This window comes from Lithobates pipiens, unplaced genomic scaffold (genome assembly GCF_037356315.1).
Source record: "Lithobates pipiens isolate NorthernLeopardFrog02 unplaced genomic scaffold, aLitPip1_a1.2 Scaffold_13, whole genome shotgun sequence".
NCBI lineage: Eukaryota > Metazoa > Chordata > Amphibia > Anura > Ranidae > Lithobates > Lithobates pipiens.
The window spans coordinates 403212402-403236219 of NW_027507718.1; the positions used below are offsets into that span (position 1 = coordinate 403212402).

Below are 23818 nucleotides of genomic sequence, written 5' to 3' on the forward strand. Positions count from 1 at the left end.
GCGGCAAAATAGCTAACCTCTACGCCATCGTGTTTCTCTGGAACACAACTTCACATTCAACTTTTGAATTCTTTGGTCCATAATTATAGTGTTGTATTTAGGCTTCACTGAATTTGTATTAGTTTAGTTGTGGCCACACAATCCCACGCCTCAGTTTTCTGGGAATTAAAAAAAGGGACATATTTACATTTATGGGTAAAATATACAGTATTTACTACAATGTTATTCTTATAATATTTCAACAACATGAGAAGAAATAAGACTGTACTGCTTTAAAGATATGTACTGATTTATACATCAGAACTAAGGGCTCGTCTTTATAATCAATACTGCTCTGTTTTTGTTTACCATGGTAGCATATGTACCCTTAAAGTGGAAATAAACCCACCAATTTAAACAGTTAAAAAAAAAAGGCATGCCGGGAATGCTAACTGCACATTGGCTGTGCTCTCAGCCAAACTATCAAACCATCCAATGGCTGGTGTCATAACGAATCACATGTGCAGCACCATTGCAGTTGAAGATTAAACAGAGGCAAAGATGGCAGCTTCCTTGGCTGAAAACGATAGGGGAGTTTACTTCCACTTTAAGCCAGCCATAGATGGTTCGAATTGCACCTGGTTCAGCAGGGACTGGCTGAGATTCAAACCATCTATGAGTAGGCTAGGTGTACCCAAGTCGACCCATCAATACAACCAGCATGTCAAATTTTTACATGTAATTATTGCCAGTGGTTATAGTTGCTAGCAATAATCACTGTATTTTCCTGCCAGGGGTGGCTCCCAGTGGCCCCTCACCCGGAAAACACAATAGCTCCTTGGGAGGGATTTGAGCAATATATTTTTCTTCCTATGGTTGCAGAAAAGAAAATTGCACCATCTATGGTAAATACAACAAAACACATTGCATCATGCTTGGTGCATTATGAACACTTTACTGCATGTTACTACAACGTGATGGTATGAAAGAGCCCTAAAGATCTGAAAATTGGAGAGAAGATAGTAAACACAAAATTGGACCTGCTGCCAGTTTAGTTTTGCCTTACATTTTATGGATAAATTAACGAAGTTTGATACGCTTCTATCGGCCACAATTCCAAATGTAATTTCATGTATTTTTTTCAAAATCAGACCCTAAAAGAGCAACAGTTGGGGAGGAATAAGGGACAAAAGGATTTGCATTGAAAGGAGTGGATGACCCTCTAAAAACATAATAACTGATATGAAAAACATGGAGCATGATTATTATAGTGTCCAAAAAGGACATTTGCAATGTCACATTCTTCTTTTGAATTTTTACCAAGATTTGAGAAATTATAAATTTTATCGATTGCTGTGGTCAATACAGACAGGTCTTCTTTCAAACACTCTAATAAATGAGGTCATCAGGCCTTATCTAGATAAACTTCTGTGCAATTTACAATCTAGGTGGTAACACAGCTAAGGTCATACTTGTGCTCTAGGAGTAATAGATATCATGCTTTACTGAGCAATTGCTTTAGAAAGATTTCCTCTCTTCTGTAGGCCCCCCAAGGCTTAATCTACAGAAGCCTTTTATGTAACTGGCAACACAGCCCAGGTGGTTTAAAATGGTTATTTCCGCAGGAGGAAATCCAAACATAGCTGACTATTGTAACTGGGCCCTTCACAAGTAACACCCAATTCATGTACAATATAGTACATTCTAATTATTGTTCACTGGTGAGTTCTGTCACTTTCTATGTGTCCAAAGAATCAACATTTTTATGGTTATATGCTTTAAAATAAAGAAAAAACTATTTCACAGAGACCATAGAGTTTAGCGTATGGAAGTCTACATTAAAAAGGAACTACTGTATAAAAACTGAGCTGCAAAATTCAAGGCCTAGGCTAACGTTCGCTTCCAGCAGGCTTTTAGCATACTTTAGCACAGCTTAAAGCTTGCTAAAAGAAACCGCTGAGGCCTGCTAAATATTTGTTTACATTTACAGTCTATATTAAAACCTAAGGGAAACAAATACAACACCCGTATTGCGTGGCATCACATCCAAAAATGTAAATGTAGAAAAAATAAAATTGAAGAACGCACTTTACCGGCTGCCACTGTAGTCCCAATTGGGAAGAAACTATTCAAAAGCTATATATATTAAAATATCAAAATTTATACATTGGCAGCCATTAAAGTCTGCTCTTCAATTTGACTTTTTCGTCATATAAAAACCTGCATAAAGCACTCCCAGATGGGAGCTGAAGGACTTTTAACCACTTTCAGACCGGACCATTTTGCTGGTAAATGACCAGAGGTCTTTTTACACTTTGGCACTGCGCTGCTTTAACTGGTAATTGCGCGGTCATGCAATGTTGTACCCAAACAAAATTTGCGTCCTTTTCTTCCCACAAATAGAGCTTTCTTTTGATGGTATTTGATTGCCTCTGCGATTTTTATTTTTTGCGATATAAACGTAAAAAGACCGCAAATTTTGAAAAAAAATGATATTTTCTACTTTTTGTTATTAGAAAAATCCAATAAACTCAATTTTAGTCATACATTTAGGCCAAAATGTATTCAGCCACATGTCTTTGGTAAAAAAAAAGTCAATAATTGTATATTTATTGGTTTGCGCAAAAGTTGTCACATCTACAAACTAAGGTACGTTTTCTGGAATTTACGCAGCTTTTAGTTTACGACTGCCTATCTCATTTCTTGAGGTGCTAAAATGTCAGGGCAGTACAAAACCCCCCCAAATGACCCCATTTTGGAAAGTAGACCCCCTAAGGAAATTGATAAGAGGCATGTTGAGCCCATTGAATATTTTATTTTTTTGCCTCAAGCGATTGAATAATGACAAAAAAAAATTTTTATTTTTTTTTTTACACAAAGTTGTCACTAAATGATATATTGCTCACACATGCTATGGGCGTATGTGAAATGACACCCCAAAATAAATTCTGCTGCTTCTCCTGAGTATGGGGATACCACATATGTGGGACTTTTTGGGAGCCTAGCCGCGTACGGGGCCCCTAAAACCAAGCACCGCCTTCAGGCTTTCTAAGGGCGTAAATTTTTGAGTTCACTTCTCACTACCTATTACAGTTTTGAAGGCCATAAAATGCCAAGATGGCACAAAACCCCCACAAATGACCCCATTTTAGAAAGTAGACACCCCAAGCTATTTGCTGAGAGGCATGTTGAGTTCATGGAATATTTTATATTTTGCCACAAGTTGCGGGAAAATTACAAACTTTTTTTTTTTTTTTTTTTTTTTTAACAAAGTTGTCACTAAATGATATATTGCTCATGCATGCCATGGGCATATGTGAAATGACACCCCAAAATAAATTCTGCTGCTTCTCCTGAGTACGGGGATACCACATATGTGGGACTTTTTGGGAGCCTAGCCGCGTACGGGGCCCCGAAAACCAAGCACCGCCTTCAGGCTTTCTAAGGGCGTAAATTTTTGAGTTCACTTCTCACTACCTATTACAGTTTTGAAGGCCATAAAATGCCAAGATGGCACAAAACCCCCACAAATGACCCCATTTTAGAAAGTAGACACCCCAAGCTATTTGCTGAGAGGCATGTTGAGTCCATGGAATATTTTATATTTTGCCACAAGTTGCGGGAAAATTACAAACTTTTTTTTTTTTTTTTTTTTTTTTTTTTCACAAAGTTGTCACTAAATGATATATTACTCACGCATGCCATGGGCATATGTGAAATGACACCCCAAAATAAATTCTGCTGCTTCTCCTGAGTACGGGGATACCACATATGTGGGACTTTTTGGGAGCCTAGCCGCGTACGGGGCCCCGAAAACCAAGCACCGCCTTCAGGCTTTCTAAGGGCGTTACAGTTTTGAAGGCCATAAAATGCCAAGATGGCACAAACCCCCCCCAAATGACCCCATTTTGGAAAGTAGACACCCCTAAATTTAGGGGTACACTAGTGAGACTAGGTAATAAATGGCGGGTGCCCTGAAACTATAAAAAAATAACTAACCAACCAGCGTCACCTGTAACAGTTATATGGTGATCACTGGTGAAAGGGTTAACTAGGGGGCAATTAGGGGGCTTTATGCGGTAGTATATGGGGGTCCCTGGCGCTATAAAAAGCTGCAGCGAACCTAAATACCTACCTGCCTAACTAGCGTCACCTGTGACACTAATACAGCGATCAGAAAAACGATCGCTTATTAGGCTGGGTTCACACTGGAGCGATGCGGGAACGCCACGAATGCGCGGCGGGTTCCCGCATCGCATGCCTCCCGGCGGCAGTTCACACTGCCCTATGCGAACTGCTGGGAGTGTCAGTGAAATGTTACTGACACCCCCAGATCAGTTCGCATATCGCAGTGCGATCTGCAAACTCGGATCGCATGGTGTGAACACCCATGCGATCCGATTCTGCTGCGGGCCAAAAAAAGGGTCCCGTGCGAATTTGCGGCGGGTGCGGCGGGTGCGGCGAATGGCTGAACTCGAATCGCACAGAGATCGGATGTGATTTGCACTGCAGTGCGGTGCGAATCACATTCGTTCTCATAAACCGCTGCAATGTGAACCCAGCCTTAGTGACACTGGCGACGGGGGGTGATCACGGGGTTAAACCTTTATTGGGGGGGTTAGGGGGGTACATTAGAACTAAAGGGGGCTAACTCTAACTGCCCTAACAGTTATTACAGTCACAAATGACACCAATGCAAAAAAAAAAAAAAATGACATTGGTGTCACTGTGACTGGGGGGCAGGGGTAATTGGGGGGGTGATCGGGGGGTAAAGGGGGGGTGTGAGTGTGCCTGGCATGTTCTACTGTGTGTGTAGAGTGTTGGTGCAACTTACTGATCCGCTCTCCTCCGTGTCGGAACGAAAAATACCGACACGGAGGAGAGAATACATCACTTCCTCTCCTGTGTTTACATTACAGGAGAGGAAGTGATGTCACCGGGGATTTCTATTCGTCGGGAGCGATCGCGAGGGGGTGGCCATGAATGAATGGCCGTCCCCTCGTCCGGGATCGCTCCCGAACGAATACCGACCGCCGCAGGCCCGATCGGGCCCCCGACCCGCGGGAGGCAAGGGACGTACATGTATGTCCTTATGCCTGCCCGTGCCATTGTACCGACGTACATCGGCGTGCGGCGGTCGGCAACTGGTTAAAGAGACTCTGTACTGAGCACTAATCAAGCTCCCAGACCCTGAGGTGTAGACACTCTCTGATGCTGCAAAGATGGTGTCCAAGTTTAAAGAGGAACTTTACTCATAACAACTTGATAAAAAATGATGTTCCTTGGCAAGGAACATAAATTCTACATTAATAATGCTACCAAAATGAGCGTGTGCTGTAAATTGCCTTCAACATTGCTCCTTTTTCTGGCTGCCATTTCCCTGAAGCCCAAAGCCCCTGAACAGCAGCAAATCATAAAGCGTAACTAAACCTATCGATTTATTGGTTTCGAAAAACAGTTACATCCCTGGAATGTTGGGAAATACAAACTGCACATTTGTTTGTGTCATCAACTGTCAAACCATCAAATGGCTGGTGTCATAACTGATCATATATGCAGCACCATTGTAATTGCAGATCAAACAGAAGCAGCTTCCTTGGCTGTAAAGTATATGAGGGTTTAATTCTGCTTTAAGGCTGTCAGCAGATCTGCCTCTACAAATTCAGCAGTGCCTAAAAATGGAGAACAACTGAGCATGTGCAGAGCAGGGTGAGACAGTGTATTACAGGCATACCCCACTTTTAAGTGCACATTGGGGTTTATTAACTAAAGCTGGGAAATGCAAAATCAGGCATAGAAACCAATGAGCTTCTAATTCCAGCTTGCTCAATTAAGCTTTGGTAATAAAACCTGGAAGCTCTTTGGTTTCTATGCAGAAGGGAGCCTGATTTTTGCAGCTTTCCAGCTTTAGTAAATAAACCCCATTGCGTACTTAAATATGGGGTATGCCTGTACTGGATTTTAAACAGTATAGGCACTTATTTGTAATGTTTTACATTGCTAAACCTGCAAAAGTGGCCAACCTGAGGTGATCTAGCAGGACTTAACTTTCTGACTAAAGTTCCACTTTAACCCCTTGCCGCCGAGCGTACGCAGTTGTGCGTACTCGGCGGCAAGGGGGTTATACCAGGATGATGCCAGCACCTGCAGGCATCATCCCTGTACTGATTTTTAGAGCCGGTGATCGGCTTTCCAGCCATAACAACCGATGTGGCTAAAAGCCGCTCGGCTGTTATGCCGGAGGAGCGGGAGGGGACATCCCCCTTCCCGCCGCCTCCCGTTGCACAAACATCCGATGCCTCTGGCGGCTAGGGAGGGACTGGAATGAAACTGTAAGCGGCTTCATTCCAGTCTCCTAATTGTAAACACGGAAGCGACGTCATGACGTCACTTCCCGTTTACTCAGCTGCCAATGGCGCCGGATTTAAAAATATATACAGTATTCAGAATCGCCGAAAACGGAGATCTGAATACTTTGAAGTGTAAAGGAGGGATTGGAGGTCTTTTAAACCCACCTATTACTGTCACAAGGGATGTTTACATTCCTTGTGACAGCAATAAAAGTGATCAAATTATTAATTTTTAAAAAAAAAACAATTTATTATTTTTAAAATAAAATAAATAAGAAAAAAAAATGTTAAAGCGCCCCCCGTCCCCACGAGCTCGCGCAGCAAAGAAAACGCATACGGAAGTCGCACCTGCATATGTAAATGGTGTTCAAATCACACTCCTCTGTAACTCTAACCTGGTAACCGGAAAAAAAATTTAAAGCGTCACCTATTGAGATTTTTAGGTACCTTAGTTTGTCGTCATTCCACGAGTGCGTGCAATTATAAAGTGTGACATGTTTGGTATCTATCTAACTCAGCGTAACATTATCTTTCATATTATGCAAAAAAATTGGGCTAATTTTACTGTTTCTTTTTTAAAATTCGTGAAAGTGTCCCTTTTTCCAAAAAGAGTCTCTGCTAAAAATACAGTATATATATATATATATATATATATAATGTTTGGGGGATTCCAAGTAATTTTCTAGCAAAAAATATGGATTTTACCTTGTAAACACCAAATGTCAAAAATAGGCTTAGTCATGAAAGGGTTTCTACTTTCATCCACATTCCCTGTAAACGAATACAGTCACTCTGTGAAGCTCATCTCTTGGACTATACTTTCTGAAAGCTTTCTGTATGTGGAAGACATGAAGAAGCCTACAAGGCGACTGTCTAGGAATAGCTCTTATGCATCAAGAACTGGGTTTCTCAGATCAGTAGACGACCAACAAAAGGGAGTGGGTGAACTAGTGTAAAACAGTAATGCATGGCTGAAAGCCTAAAATACCAAACACGATGGCTGTGCTCCCTGTATTCTTCTCAAAGTTTACTTTTACATTTTTATCTGGATTATACCATCCTGACTTCACATCCTATGCAGTCGCTTATCTGCAACAAGAATGCAGAACGGGAGTCCGCCGTTTTCAGTATTCATTGACTGCAGGCTTGCCCCAGGACAATCACTAGTTAAACCAGCCATACACCTTTTGATTTTTTTTGTTCAGCCCAATAGGATGAACAAGAGATATCAATCGATTCTCCTAACCACACTAAAAAGCATACATGAAAAAATCTTCCTTGCCAGATATTCTAAAACAGCTACCTAGACCTATAACTCAAATGTTGTCCATTTCTGCAGTAATTGGCCAAAATGTGAGCAGTGTTTGTACCAACTATAGTGTGGCAAAGATAAAAATGACAGCCCTGGAGCCTGTACCTTTAACCACTTGCTTACTGGGCACTTATAACCCCCCCCCTGTCCAGACCAATTTTCAGCTTTCAGCACTGATGCACTTTGAATGACAATTGTGCGGTCATACAACACTGTACCCAAATGAAATTTTATCCCCACAAATAGAGCTTTCTTTTGGTGATATTTGATAGCCTCTGCGGTTTTTATTTTTTGTTGTTAAAAAATGTAAATTACTAAATAAAATAAAAAAATTATATTTTGTTATACAATTTTGCAAACAGGTAGTTTTTCTCCTTCATTGATGTACGCTGATGAGGCGACAGTGATGGGCACTGATAGGTGGCAGTGATGGGCACTGATAGGTGGCAGTGATGGGCACTGATCGGCACTGGTTGGTTACACTGATAGGTAAGCACTGCTAGGTGACACTGATTGGCACCACTGGTGGGCATTGATAGGTGCCACTGGTGGGCACTGTGGGCACTGGCAGGGGGTACTGGTGGCACAGATGAGGTAGAATTGCCTCTTCCTCTTTGGGACTGATGTCCCTTGCAGATAAGCCGGTGATCGGCTTTTTTGTCTCCTCACGCTGTCAGTGTTTATGTGATCAGCGGCCCCTTACTCGGATTTGAGATCACCCGAGTCTCAGTGACTTGGTGAACACAGAGTGCCGCGTGCACCCTGCAGGAGTTGCGCGGGGCACATACAAAGGGGAGGCCATCATATGATGGCCTCCCAGAAATTCAGGTCCGTACTGTGGCTGTCATTTGGCTATAGCGCGGATGGCAAGAGGTTAAAAACACTGGTGACTCCCATACTTTTCATACGTTTATACTCACATGTTAATTGAAATATTTACTTGTTGAAATCAGTCCACTTAAAAATGCTGCACATGGAGAAGTGAAACACCTTGGCAAGAGATTGTGGAACATCAGTTGGGTGGTTTTCCTCCCGCAGCATGGCTAACCTCTTCCAATTCTAGCTGCTTAGCTTTCATACCGATACTTTTCTCATAGTACTGTCTGTGTCACTGGCCTAAAACACTGTAGCAATCAGACAAGGCCAGAAAACTAGTGTTTCCACAAGCAGGTCAATAATGGCAGCCCTCATATTTCTCCTATAACAGGGATACTTTAACATTGATTCTGAAGTTTTCAGCTGTGGATATTACTTATCATGACTATGTGGATAAATACAAGATGTATATGTACAATTTGATCTTTTATGAAGGTTTTCTTTCTTTCATTGTCAAGTTGTGACTATGGGTAGGATGGGGTTAATGATTAACGGATACTAGAGATTATCCTGTTGTTTTAGCCTTGTAGTTTAGAAAAGCCTGGCAGGAGCAATGATGAAATAGGAGGAAAATAATCTTTTGAACCTTCAGCCAAGCTGATGAAATCTAAAATTTGTAAACTTCTGCATTGCGATATATTTAAAGGAAACCTGTCACAATCCTAGATAATCCAATCCAAGCATGTGATATAAGAAAATAAAAATACAATAAAATGTACGGTATATAAAATTTTAAAAAATGTAATAAATTAAATAGAAAAGGTTACCATTAGTGATCAGTAGACAAGTAAAAGTTATATCAAATCACTACTTTCCTGTCAAACTTAGCCCAGCCCCTTCCACCTACAAGGCCCCCTATTGGTCTTTTAATACTATTGGCAGATCAGTGACCAATAGGGGTATTTAGAAGGTGGGAAGAGGTAGGGTTAAACTCAACTTTGACAGTGAAAGTTGAGATTTTCATATAATTTCTGCTGCCTATATTCTACAAGATATCTTGCATAGCTGTGGTTTTACTGAAAATAAACTTTTTAAAAGCAGAACTAAACTCTCTCAATCAACATTAACAATTTTTAATCCTTAGGCTGCATTAGTGAATAAATAGGAAAATATATTATTATTTACTTGCTTTAAACTTTTTTTTTTTTTTTTTACATTTCTTCAGTTGCTGGCTAAAGTGGTTGTAAACCCTTACAAACCACTTTGACTTACAGGTAAGCCTAGATTAAGGCTTACCTGAAGGTCCAAGAAATATCTCCTAAACTGTGTAGGTTACAAAAGACAGGCACCGCTGTCTACAGCGAATGTGCCGTAGACAGCGGCTCGCAGGTGCACTGAGCATGCCGCTGCTAACGGCGATATGCCGTTAGTGGCGGCTCCCGTGCGCATGCGCGGGAGTGACATCATCGCTGCTCTGGCGCTGTGAGTGTCTGGAGCAGCGGTACCCGGAAGAAGATGGACGCTCCGTACTACAGGGGACAGCGGTGACATCGCTGGCTCCTGTGTCAGGTAAGTGACACATAATGGGCTACTATGCAATTTTTTTTTCTTTCATCTGGAAAAGAGGAGGAACGCCTTTCTCAGCTAAGCACATCTTCCTGGCTATATGCCTGAGCTTCAGGCAGATGGATTCCAGGAAGTAAACCCAGCTGGGGGAGGAGGGGGGTTTCAAAGTGATTTCTCAACAAAATAAAGCATGAATACATGGATGGGTGGGTGAGTTTAGTTTGAATATTAAAAATTAATAGTGTTTTCAGTTTGTGGTCATATACAATTTAGTTTCACTGTAACATAAGCCTATTTTAAATTGCCCAGGTTGGAGGAATATCCAGCCATCATTGCCCTGTCATATGATACTGCACTGAATATATGGAGTGACAGTGGCTTGTGTTGTCATTGCCTTCTGTTGCTCTGTACCGTGTACTTTAGTCTCACAAATAGCAGGATTAGAAATACAGAATTTTGAAGAACACTTCAAACTTTGCTTTGATCTTTCAACTTTTCTTCTCTTGTAAACACAATAGAGGTTGTGGCTGTTATCTGAAAGGGAGCACACGTTGGCTCCTGTGTACCACCAGCACCTGCTCCTTGCAGATTAACATGTCTGCTGTTTGTTGTTGGAAACACATTTTTTTTATAAATTCCTGGTGCATACTTTAAACTGATTTATCAGATTTTTTGTGTGGTAAATGGAAATTGCTTTCACTGCCTGCTCACTTTCTTTTCTCTGTCTACGACTTCCAAGTATTATTCTGAATTCCACTTACTGTAGATGCTGGTCATTATTATAGTCAGCGTTATAATGAACTGAAGTATTCAGCAGCAGTGCAGAAATCAGAGACGTTGTGCAAAGTTAGGTAGCTAATAGCAACTGTTCAGAAATCTGCTTTTAATTGATCTGACTACAATATACCAAAACATGGTTGGTTGCTAAAGGTCACTAAAGTCATTGCTCTTGCTCATATCAATACTTCTCTAAATGTATTTATTCAAAAATTAATTAATGTTTATTCATTGTCAAAGCCAAACTTGGAGGCCATACAGGGAACTACGGAGAATGGTTACAGTGGCCTAGTGACCACTCACTTGAGAAGATAAGATCATCATATAATGACCATATAGACAGTGATGACTATAATATGGCCAAATCTCTGTCCATTTATCTGAATTCTATTTGCAGCCCACTTATGGGCAGAGTCAATCTATAAAAATAATATGTCTGATGATGGAAACACCTAAAGAAACTAAATGGGAGTCCCAAATTTCCTGGTCGCCAGAAAAAGTTCTTAAACGAATGCCCCGTACACACAAGCGGAATTTCAGTCCGAAAAATCTTGAATGGTTTTTCTGATGGAATTCCGCTTAAGCTTGGCTTGCGTACACACGGTCACACAAAAGTTCTTTGAACTTTCTACCGTCAAGACAACACTACAACGAGCTGAGAAAATGAAGTTCAATGCTTCCGAGCATGCGTCAGAATTTTGCTCGTCGGAATTGCATACAGACGAACACACTTTCGGATAGGAACTCTTTCCGACCGAAAAATAGAGACCCTGCTCTCAATCTTTTGCTAGCGGGAATTCCACCAACAAAAGTCCAATGGAGCATACACACAGTCGCATTTTCCGACCAAAAGCTCTCATCTGTCTTTTGCTGGCCAAATTTCCGATCGTGTATATGGGGCATAAGAGGCTAACGAGTTATCTTCCTTTAAAAGAAATTGGGCCATCCAAGCTAACTGGTGTGACCCACTTTTCAACAAGTGCTATCACACTATATTCATAGTCAAAGCCAAACATGCAACCCCGTGCAAGAAACGACAAATAGTTACAGTGGCCTAGAGACCATTCAATTGGAAAGATGACATCATAATATAACGACTATTTATTATAAGAGCAGATATCTGTCTATTTATCTGAACTCTATCTGAACCTATTTATGAGTAAAAACATTTGTCTGATGATACAGTCCTGTATGGACAATGTCAAAATACCTAAAGAATCTAAATGGGAGTCACATCTCCTAGTAGTAGAAAAGTCACAGTTTTAGAGGCTATGCCTAAAGCCTATTACACACCATTAGTGTTTTTTTCATTCAACCCAGCGGGTTAAATGGGGAAAAAAAACTGACAGTGCTGCTGAACTAACAATCCGGTGTTAGTACAGTGATCTTCCCTGCTGTGCTATTGTGTTATGACAGAGGGGCAACCCCCCTGCCAGATCACTCTGGTCAGCGCTCTCAGCCATTGGCTGAGAGTGCTGATTGGGAGCCGGTTGGCAGACCTTTTTCAGTCATGAGCCTACGACAGAAGCCGGCCGGTCGGACCAGCTGCCATTCACACGGGCTGAAAATGACGGCTGGTTTTTATTGAGCCGGCCTAATCCAACCAACATTTGGTCCATGTGTATTAGCCTTAAAGTATACCTGTCACCAGAGATCTGCAGAGGCTGCCAAAGCTGGTCTCCTGAAAATGTTAGTTGACCAGCTGTTGTAGGCTTCGGTACTTTTAAGTCAGAGCTCTAGAACAAGCATGTTGTAAATTAGGATCAGAGAGGTTACTTTCTATATTTGTTCAAGGCTAGTAAACTTTCAGAACTTTTTAAAGCTCCAACAGCAAGCTTGTTCAGAAGGAAAAGTCATAAACTTAAGTCTAGTGAATCTCTCAGTGAATCTTCCTTTAACAGAATTGGTAGAGCAGATGAAATCGGTGGATTTTAGGCCGAAACCATTTTCCAAACTTGATAATACTTTTTTAATATGTTTTATTTCCATGATTGTTGAAGCACCAAGGAGCCCCAATGATGTAAACATTCCATAGCTAACTATAGATACTAATGTGCAATGTAGCTTGAGCAACGTCAAGTCAAGTGTGAATGTGTATTTAGTGCCTGACCAGTTTTTATATGTTTGTTGAAAAGGTGTTGTTTACAGGAACCTCTTAGAACATAACTGTCAGACTATTTAAGCCAATGTGGTTTTTGTATTTCCACAAACATGCCTCATTGTATTTAAAAGTGTCCTCCATTTATAAAGGCAGGCTTCGTTAAGTTAATGTATCACCACATCCTGTGTACCAGAACTAGGAGTTACGGTACTTCAGCAGAAGGTTACACTAGGTACACAGTATGCAGTCCAATGGTATGACCTTCAGTGACTAGAATACATTCCATTTTAGAACATTAGCTGTGTAGAGGGTTAGATGAAGGCTAGATCACTGAACATATACAAAAATTCAGGGTAAAGGCAAATGTGTCGCCTTTTGAAATTTTTAAAAGAAGCCGTAAAATAAAAAAAGCATTATATTCTCTGTACATTTACTTAAAAGATTATCTCTCAATTAAGGCTTCTGATCCGTTTTGTGGCCTTTAGTGTTAACTATATAATGTTTATTTAAAGATTTAGTGGAGACAGGGCAGCTCATCTATTCAAGTCCTTTAATCCGTCTGGCTAATTTAATTACATTCTTTTCCCCTTCCCCCATAATAAATGTTATTTTTTTCAGTTATACCATCAATCTTATTAAGCTTTATTGTGAGGTAGGGTCACACTACATGGGACAAATGCTAGCCATACACATTTTGATCTTCTAGTCTGGCTAGGAAGCTGTGGGATCTTTAAGTTTTGATTATGCAAGCATTAGTCCAAACTTAAGGACCGTACACACGATCGGACTTGTTGACAACAAACATGCAAATTAGCTGTTTTGAAGCAACATCCGACCGCGTGTACGCTCCATCGGACAAAATTTTTCCGTTTTTATCAGACTTTTGTTGGCTGTGCTAACGGACAAACTTTTTGGCTGTGCTAACGGACAACATAAGTCCGATGGAGCAAAGTCCGATCTTGTGTACGCAAAGCCATCGGACTTTTGTACAAGGTACAAACACGCATGCTCAGAACCATTGCAAAAGATCAGACAACAATACAGAAGTTGACCAAAGGTGGCGCTGGAGTAATTGAACGTCCTTTTTTGAAATGTCGTCAGTACGTTGAAACGGCACTACAAGCTTGTGGACTACGCCCTTTGTACAAAAGTCCATGGGAAAGTTTGTACAAAGTCCGATCGTGTGTATGAGGTTTAAGATCAGTTTGGTGGGAAACAATGGAAATCATTGTATGATTACTGCATATGCTCTCCAATTTGGTTGTAATGTGAGCTCATTTCCCATCCCAAAATTGACTATACACATTAGGATTTTCCTTGTTTAGTCCAGCGGGCTGGACAAAGAAAAAAAAACACTTGATTCCCCCATCAAAGCTAAACCTCAGAGATGCATGAATCTGTAGGGCTGAGTATTGTATTCTGACAGCCGGTTGTCAGAATATTTGACCAGAGCCTGCATCTGATTGGACATCAGACCTGTTTGTATGAGAATTTTCTGCCTGACTCCTTCAACAAAATTTATTTGTGAAACCAACTTTTGTCAAGTCCAATGGCGCTGACAGAGCCACCCATGGTACAAATTCCTAATGTTGATTGGTTGTGAGATCATCTCTGAATTAATGAACCTACAGACTACATGAACCTAAAATAGATGTAAACCCTTAGAGCCCATTCACACAGGGGCAACACGACTTGTAGGCGACTTGAGTCAGGCAACTTGGACACGACTTGAGTTAAGATCACAGCGCGACTTGGGACAACTTCAAAACGACTTGTGATGACTTCAAGCCCGACTTGGGACGACTTACAAGTCGCCCCAGGCCAGGCGACTTTTGCCGAGGCCAAGCAGAGAATGAGCTCAAGGGGGAACTCCACGGCAAATTTCTGAAAAAAATTTGGCGTGGGTTCCCCCTCCGAGAGCATACCAGGCCCTTAGGTCTGGTATGGATTCCAAGGGGAACCCCCTACGCCGAAAAAACGGCGTGGGGGTCCCCCCCAGATCCACACCAGACCCTTATCCGAGCACGCTACCCGGCCGGCCAGGAAAGGGGGTGGGGACGAGCGGGCGCCCCCCCCCCTCCTGAGCCGTACCAGGCCGCGTGCCCTCAACATGGGGGGGTGCCTTGGGGGAGGGGGGGCGTGCGGCCCCCCCACCCCAAAGCACCTTGTCCCCATGTCGATGAGGACAAGGGCCTCTTCCCGACAACCCTGGCCGTTGGTTGTCGGGGTCTGCGGGCGGGGGGCTTATCGGAATCCGGGAGCCCCCTTTAATAAGGGGGCCCCCGGATACCGGCCCCCCATCCTATGTGAATGAGTATGGGGTACAATGTACCCCTACCCATTCACCTGTGGAAAAAAAGTACAAAAAAAAACACAACACAGGGAAAAAATATTTTATTGCACAGCTCCGGGGGTCTTCCGTCTTCGGGGGTCTTCTCGCCGGACTCCTCCGCTATCTTCTTGTAGCTCTTTTGCTAGCGGAGGAGTCCGGCTTTCTTCCTCCCCGCCGCCGGCCTCTTCTCCCGACTTCGGGGGTCTTGTCCCCCTCTTCGGTTCTTCTGCCGGGCCACCGCGCCTTCTTATAGCTCTTTTGCAGGCGGTGGCCCGGTCTTCTGTCGCCGCCGCCGCCGCCTTCCGTTCTTCTTCTTCTTCTTCTTCTTCTTCTTCTTCTTCTTCTTCTTCTTCTTCTTCTTCTTCTCCAGGAGATGTTGACACGACGCTCTCTCCGGCCACAATGCCAGGGACGCGCTCCGCTGCCACTTATATAGGGACAATGGGGCGGTGTCACATGGGTTGATGTCACATGGGTTGGTCACATGGGTTGATGTCACATGGTGACCCCGCCCCCTTACCATGTGACATCAACCCATGTGACCAACCCATGTGACATCAACCCATGTGACACCGCCCCATTGTCCCTATATAAGTGGCAGCGGAGCGCGTCCCTGGCATTGTGGCCGGAGAGAGCGTCGTGTCAACATCTCCTGGAGAAGAAGAAGAAGAAGAAGAAGAAGAAGAAGAAGAAGAAGAAGAAGAAGAAGAAGAAGAAGAAGAAGAACGGAAGGCGGCGGCGGCGGCGACAGAAGACCGGGCCACCGCCTGCAAAAGAGCTATAAGAAGGCGCGGTGGCCCGGCAGAAGAACCGAAGAGGGGGACAAGACCCCCGAAGTCGGGAGAAGAGGCCGGCGGCGGGGAGGAAGAAAGCCGGACTCCTCCGCTAGCAAAAGAGCTACAAGAAGATAGCGGAGGAGTCCGGCGAGAAGACCCCCGAAGACGGAAGACCCCCGGAGCTGTGCAATAAAATATTTTTTCCCTGTGTTGTGTTTTTTTTTTGTACTTTTTTTCCACAGGTGAATGGGTAGGGGTACATTGTACCCCATACTCATTCACATAGGGTGGGGGGCCGGTATCCGGGGGCCCCCTTATTAAAGGGGGCTCCCGGATTCCGATAAGCCCCCCGCCCGCAGACCCCGACAACCAACGGCCAGGGTTGTCGGGAAGAGGCCCTTGTCCTCATCGACATGGGGACAAGGTGCTTTGGGGTGGGGGGGCCGCACGCCCCCCCTCCCCCAAGGCACCCCCCCATGTTGAGGGCACGCGGCCTGGTACGGCTCAGGAGGGGGGGGGGCCGCCCGCTCGTCCCCACCCCCTTTCCTGGCCGGCCGGGTAGCGTGCTCGGATAAGGGTCTGGTGTGGATCTGGGGGGGACCCCCACGCCGTTTTTTTCGGCGTAGGGGGTTCCCCTTGGAATCCATACCAGACCTAAGGGCCTGGTATGCTCTCGGAGGGGGAACCCACGCCAAATTTTTTTCAGAAATTTGCCGTGGAGTTCCCCCTTCAGAGCTAATAATTCTGTCAAAGTCGCCTCCGTATAGACGGAGATCCGACTTGGAGGCGATCTCCATTGAAATCAATGGGTACCGGTCGCCTACAAGTCGGATAGAAGTAGTACAGGAACCTTTTCTGAAGTCGGAGCGACTTCAGTAGTGTGCATTAAGACGGCTCTCATTCACTTACATTGCTTTTTAAATGTTGTCCGACCTGAGGCGACCTGAGGCGACTAGGGGCGACCTGAAGTCGGATCAGGAGTTGCCCCTGTGTGAATGGGCTCTTACTAGATGTTTATTTAGCTAAAGCACTGTATATCATAAACAATTGCCAGTGTCTGGAATAATGTTGGAATAATGGAATAACCAGCCCCTACCCTGTCCACCTTTAGGAGTTTCCTGAAAACTCATTTATTCAGAGAAGCCTATCCCACACCCACCTCTCAGGCTGCTTATCTCATCTGGCCTCTTTCAGCCACTTCCTGCCTATGTACATTGACTCAAGTGTCAGCAGCACATCTTTGCTGTGGACCACTTTATGGTAGCCTCAGCCTGCATATGTAACCTTGGTCTCTGTCCATCAGGGGCACATAAGGAGACCACAGGACAACACAGGAGTAAAATTAGAAGACAGTTGTCATCTCATGTTCAGTCCTTGAACAAGGACATTTATTGAATAATCACTAGGTATTTATCTTTATTTTTTTAAATAACAAACATGCCTATACTTGCCAATGGTTTTGCACCAAGCAGCCACAAACTTCTTCTTCTGGGGTCCTCAGACGGTGCTCCTGGCTCCTCCACTTCATAGGGTACCCCATGGGGACACCTGTGCGGTCTCACTCCTGAGTCCTGCTGCTGTGTCCATTGACACAGACTGCAGGACTCTGCTCTGCCCCCTGCTCCCATCACAGCTTTTGATAGCCAATGGCTCCCGTTGCTATCAATCTGTCCAATGAGGAGAGAGACAGCCGCTAGGGTGGCTGCGCTCATGCACATCGCTGCATCAGATTGAGCTCAGGTAATAAAAAGGTGGGGTTAGGGGGGCAGCTGCAGCACAGAAGGTTTTTCGCCTTAATGTGTAGCGTAAGGCTTAAGGCTTTACAACCACTTTAAGTCTATGGTCACAATTTAAAATCATATATTTATTACCAAATTGCATTTAACCCGTTTCTAGCCTTATTGCTATTAACCACTTCAGCTCTTGCAGATTAACCCCCGCCCCACCTCTCCTAACCAGGCCATTTTTTGCGATATGGCATTGTTATATTTTAACTGACAATTGTTGCGACACTGTATCCAAATAAAATTTAAGTCCTTTTTTTTCCCCACAAATAGCGCTTTCTTTTGGTGGCATTTGGTCACCTCTGCATTTTTTTTTTTCTGCTACAAAACATATCCAATAAAAAGTTTGAAAAAAAAAATTTGAATTTCTTCATCAATTTAGGCCAATATGTATTCTGCTACATATTTTTGGTAAAAGGATCCCAATAAGCGTATATTGATTGGACATGGTACTCACTGATAACAACAGTGAGAGCAAGCCAACGGTGGCTATGTGATCCTACGCACAGCGGCTGCCCTGTAGCAGTAAAACTGCTATTGGGCGGTCAGCAACTGGTTAGTCTGAAAAATCTTGAAGTTTGTAAAACTACTTTTTGAAGAACCCCACACATTTACTTCCTTGAATTCTGTGACATGTATTCCCTATTCTTTGTGGGTAGACACTGCGGTATCACACATTTCACATGTCTGCCTTCTGAACCACAAAGATGCTGAGAGGAGGAGTTTCAGGAGGTGGAATCAGTCCATGAATCACTGTTTGCAGGCAAGGTACAATGGGATATGTAGTCCTTAAAGAAGAACTCCAGGCAAAATTTGTATTGCCCCATGCAGTGGGGCTGTGTCTGCACTGCATGGGTTAACTGCTCATTCTTGTCTAGGGATGAGGAGAGCAGACATATACTTACCAAATCTACAGAATCTCTGATTGCAAGACCAGTGCCTGCCGCTCCTGCACCCCCCCCCCCCCCCTGCACGCTATTGGTCTTGTGAATGGATTGTTCCTGATGTTATCACGCCCATAGACCAGCTGGACATGAGGACAGCAGGTGCAGTCCCCTGCTGGGTGTGGGGGAGCGTAGTTTTCCGGAGGATTGAAGGATTGGGTAAGTATAGCTTTTCCTTATGTCCCTGGACAAAACAAACATGTTAACTCATGGGAAAATAAAAGTTCTTCTTAAAAAATGTAACGTAAACTACAGAAGAGAAGTTGCAAAGCATGCAGGGAATCCAAAAATGTGTGGAAAGATATGGGCAGCAGAAAGGCAGCTCTCACAACATGGAAGACTTTTCAAGTAAGCTTATACTGTATTGGATTGTGAAAAATAACTATTGTTTGTATTGTTATTACATTGCTGATGTTATAAAATTACAGTGTATGTTGTGACAATATATCTTGTTTCATTTAATTAAATCTGCATAGATTGATTTTACACAGCTTCTGAAATTACATTTAAATGTTAATGCTTAAGGCTACTTTCAAACTGGGGTGGGGGGGCCTTAGTGGTAAACCGATTCACTGCTGTTATAGTGGCGCTTTTTGGTCTGAGGAAAGGATTAAAAGCACCCGAAAAGTGCCGCTGCTGAAGTGCTTTGGCAGCGGTGCAAATTGATTTCAAAGGGAGGGGGACGAGTGCCGCCGGAAATCACCAAGCCATCATCTCCACTCCACTCGGCCCTCCGCTCGGCTCTAACTCGGCTCGCACGTCACACACACAGTCCCACCTCCGCCACTGGCATTTGATCAGTGTTCTGTCTCTCACAGGAGCTGGTCTAATGCCGATGGCAGAGGACCACCGAATGAGAGCTGAGGAAACAGATGACAGCTCGGTGATTTCATATGAAAGATGGTGAGCTGCATTGATGGGGGAGATGAGCACAGAACAGGCTGCAGATGGGCAGAGAACATTCTGCACTGAAGCTGCAGATGGGTACAGATTAGGATGCATTGAGGCTGCAGATGGGCACAAAACATTCTGCACTGAAGTTGCAGATGGGCATCAGGCTGCAGTTAGGCTGTAGATGGACACTAATCAGGCTGCATTGATACTCACTGATCATTATTTTGCTTCAAAGTGGTTTATTTTTTCCTGAAACTTCCCTCTTATATTGGGGTGCGTGTTATATGCCAATAAATACATTTACATTGTCAAATATGTATCCCATCTGCGGATAACTTTGTATGCAATTTTATAGAATAACTGATTAGTGTATGGTGTAAGGTGTGTCAAAATTGAACCAATAAGCCCTCCACTTAAATATTGTGTGTTACAGTATTGACCGCCCAAGCTAGAAAGAGTGAAAAAAAGATGCATTGAGGGGTGCCAACATCTCCAAAAATCTACCTCTGGTAGGAGAATCAGGGAGCAACTTTAAATAAAGTGTTTTTGGTCTGCTCCCAACATATGAAACATACATGAATTGTAAATGCCCAAGTACAGTTAGTTTGTTCCCATTACTGCCCCTACTATTATTTTATAATCATTTTCTTCTGTCTTTTAATTCAAATTTTGTGCCACAAATGTGTTATGCAATCTTATGTTGATGTTGTGGACCACTTGTGAAGGAATTCCTGATATAAGGGTTTAAATATGCTTGAATTGTATTAAAAAACATTCCTTGCCGATCTAACTCAGATTTGTTGGCAAAAAGAAATATGTATTATGTGTGTAAACATTCATTATTTTCAGAATTTTAACCATTGTTGCAGTTTATTGTAGCAGATTCCATCTATTTTTGGTTTTTAGTGAAGTATAGCAATGCAAAATATTGTGATTGTGCAAGACTGTAAGCTAGCTCAGCCTTGAAGAGTCTGACCTTGGAGGTCATATTTTGACTCCTCTGCAGACATATTCCCTTAATTAGCTGTGATGCAAGTTATGTGATTTATAGTCTACCAAGGAAATAGTGTTCAAAGGAGATGACAGAAAATAAATGTTTGCTTAGTAATATCACAGAACCAAGGGTGGCATAGTGTAGCTGAAATCTGCGGGCACACACAGAACCTGTCACAGGTCCACCTTAGTTGACATTTCAGTGTGGACTTTTCTGATATTTTAAGTTATTGGGGTTGATTTACTAAAGGCAAATCCACTGTGAACTACAAGTGTACTTGGAAGGGCAGTCACTGTAGATCTGACATGAGGGGAAGCTCTGCTGATTTCTATCATCCAATTATATACAAGGAAAAATGCAGTTCTTTTATTTTTCTTGCATATTCCCCTTGGATCTGCACCGACTGCACTTCCAAGTGCACTTGCATCTAGTGCACAGTGGATTTGCCTTTAGTGAATAAACTCCCCCGTGTGTTCTGCCTCAGATGTTAGAGCAGAACTTCGTTTTTATGTCGGTGTAAACCCTGCACTCCTACGTACTCTTACGGCAACACCCTTGACTTGTTTTCTCCTACCTCTGCACTCCTTGCAAGCTCTCCAACACCCCTTTCTTCTCCTTGATCAGAACCTTATCAGTTTCACACTCACATGGTCTTCAAGTTCCTATCCCTTCACTTGACAGGCAGTTACATGTAGAAACCTTTTCCACTTCACCCCATCTCTTTTCTTATCTGTTACTGACAACCTCATTGACAAAAATCTCACTTCTGTCCTGACCTGGCAATTTCTATTTACAAGAGCTAATTCCCGTACTATCTAGACACACTTACCCCCCTTACTACATGCAGGAATAGGCCCTGCCTGCCTTAATTCTGGAAAACTGACACTAGAAGTCTCAAACAACATAGCTATACTCATGAGCCAGTGTGGTGTAAAACTAGGTCCCGTGCACGTCTTTGCCCTGTATAAAACTACCTTAACTACCTCCCGCCCGCCGTACAGTAAAATGATGGTGGGGGAGATCCTCTCTTCTTCTGGGGCAGTGTCATATGATGTCGCCCCATTGTCACCGCTCTCGCACACCCAGAGGGGCGGGCAGTGATCGCAGTTGCGCCGTGTCCCTAGGACAGGGCGCAACCCCAATCTCGGTAAAGAGCAAATGACGCGGCTCTTTACCCATGTGATCGGATGTGTCCAATCACAGCTGATCATTTGTAAGCACAAAAGTGCAGTTTATCGGCTGATCAGCTGCATCTACTCGCAGGGGAGACTGTACAGGTAATCAGGGCACTGATCACCAGTGCAGCCCCAGCAGTGCCCATCAGTGCCGTCAATAAGTGTCCATCAGTGACACCAATTAGTGCTGCCTTTCAGTGCCCATCAGTACCTGCTCATAAGTGCTGCCCATGAGTGCCTATCAGTGCTGCCCATCAGGGCCACCTATCATTGCCCATAAGTGCCGCCTATCAGTATCCATCAGTGCCCACCAGTGCCACCTATCATTGCCCCTATCAGTGCCTATCAGCGCAGACTATCAGTGCCCATAAGTACTGACACATTAGTGCCCATCAGGGAAGCCTATAAGTGCCCATCAGTGCCACCTCATCAGCGCAAATCAGTGAAGGAAAAAAATTACTTATTTACAAAATTTACTGACAGAAAGTAAGAAAACTTTTGTTTTGTTTTGTTTTTTTACCAAAAGAAAAACCCCAGTGGTGATTAAATACCACTAAAAGAAAGCTCTATTTGTCGGAAGAAAATTACAAAAAATGTCATTTGGGTACAGCATTGCATGACCGCGCAATTGCCATTCATATTGTGACAGCACTGAAAGCTGAAAATTGGCCTGGGCAGGAAGGGGGTAAAAGTGCCTGGTATTTAAGCGGTAAAGTGGCTCTAAAGGGGTACAGGGCTTTTTAGGTTGAATATATTTTTATTAACACATTTTTCAGAAATTACTTATTAGTAATATAGAAAGAAATCCACATAGAAATTGTGAATACAATTTGACATTTTTCACACACAAAAATGGTTGTCGGCCAATATCAACATCCAAAATATAGGTACATTAACCAATATCAATTACTGATATGGGAATGGGGATGTCTTTGGACTCAGATCTAGGATCAAAAATGTGGGTGACACCTAAACTGTCAGGACAGTTACGAAAATGAATCATCAATGCAAGGTCAAGTAACATAGGATAAACAATAAATGATAATACTCATAAGGGAAATAAAGAGAAAGGGGGAGAACAGAAGATAAAGAGAAGCGAGGCAGAAGAGGGAGAGAAAAATATATAGTGGATTTGAGTCGTCCTATTTAATATCACAAAATGGCTTTATAAAAAAAAGGGAGGGATGCAAAATTGAAGAGTTTCTGAGAATCGGTCGGAGGCATTAGAACCTGTGAGGATAAGATGGGGGTAAAACCCCACCTTCTGATCTCTGCCTTCCTCACTCGCCCCCCATACAGAGGCTTATTGTTTGAGTTTATTCTGTAGTCCGCTGTCAGCATGAGGAGAAAAAAAATCAATCACTGAGCTTTTGTTTTGATCATGTGATCAGCTGTCATTGGCTGACAGCTGATCTGTTGGACAACAAAAAAGTTGGACAACAATTGTCTGAAGAAGCGTACTAATGGTTGGATTCTAGGCAGTTAGTCTATCATCACACAATTCCCTGCCAACAATCGGTTCGTGTGTACGAGGCTTTAGATATAGAAGAAGTCAGTGAGTAATACCCTGTACACACGACCGGTTTTCCCGTCGGAATAAACTCTGAAGGTTTTTCCAACGGAGTTCCGACGGAATTCTGCTGAAACTGTCTTGCATACATACGATCACACCAAAGTCCGATTGTCACGTACAACACGTATGACGGGACTAGAAAAAGGAAGTTCAGTAGCCAGTAGCCAATAGCTTCCTTCTCGTACTTGCTTCAGAGCATGCGTCGTTTTTGATTCCGTCTGAACAGCATACAGACGAACAGTTTTCCCCATAGGAATTGGTTCCGGTTGGAAATATTTAAAACATGTTAAATTTCTAGGTCCGTCAGAATAATAAAAAAAAAAGTTTGATGAGGCATACATCGGAATATACGTTGAAAAGCTTCCGTCTGACTTTTTCTGTCAGACATTTCAGTTCATGTGTAACTCAACCCATTTAATAACCTGAAACATCCGATCTGGATGGA

At 43.1% G+C, this 23818-nt stretch overlaps 1 protein-coding gene across 3 annotated transcripts in view; it reads left to right on the forward strand.

Annotated features, from left to right (window-relative positions):
• DLC1 (DLC1 Rho GTPase activating protein) overlaps window positions 1-23818 on the forward strand; it is a 539422-nt gene that overhangs the window by 426852 nt on the left and 88752 nt on the right. The window contains exon 1 of one of the 3 annotated variants that reach the window (XM_077477429.1): window positions 19028-19085. The exons of the other annotated variants lie outside the window; for them this stretch is intronic. Coding sequence (XP_077333555.1) covers window positions 19070-19085 — 16 coding nt within the window. The 5' untranslated portion in view covers window positions 19028-19069. Of the gene's footprint in view, window positions 1-19027; window positions 19086-23818 lie in introns of those variants that run through there. 3 annotated transcript variants of the gene reach the window in all.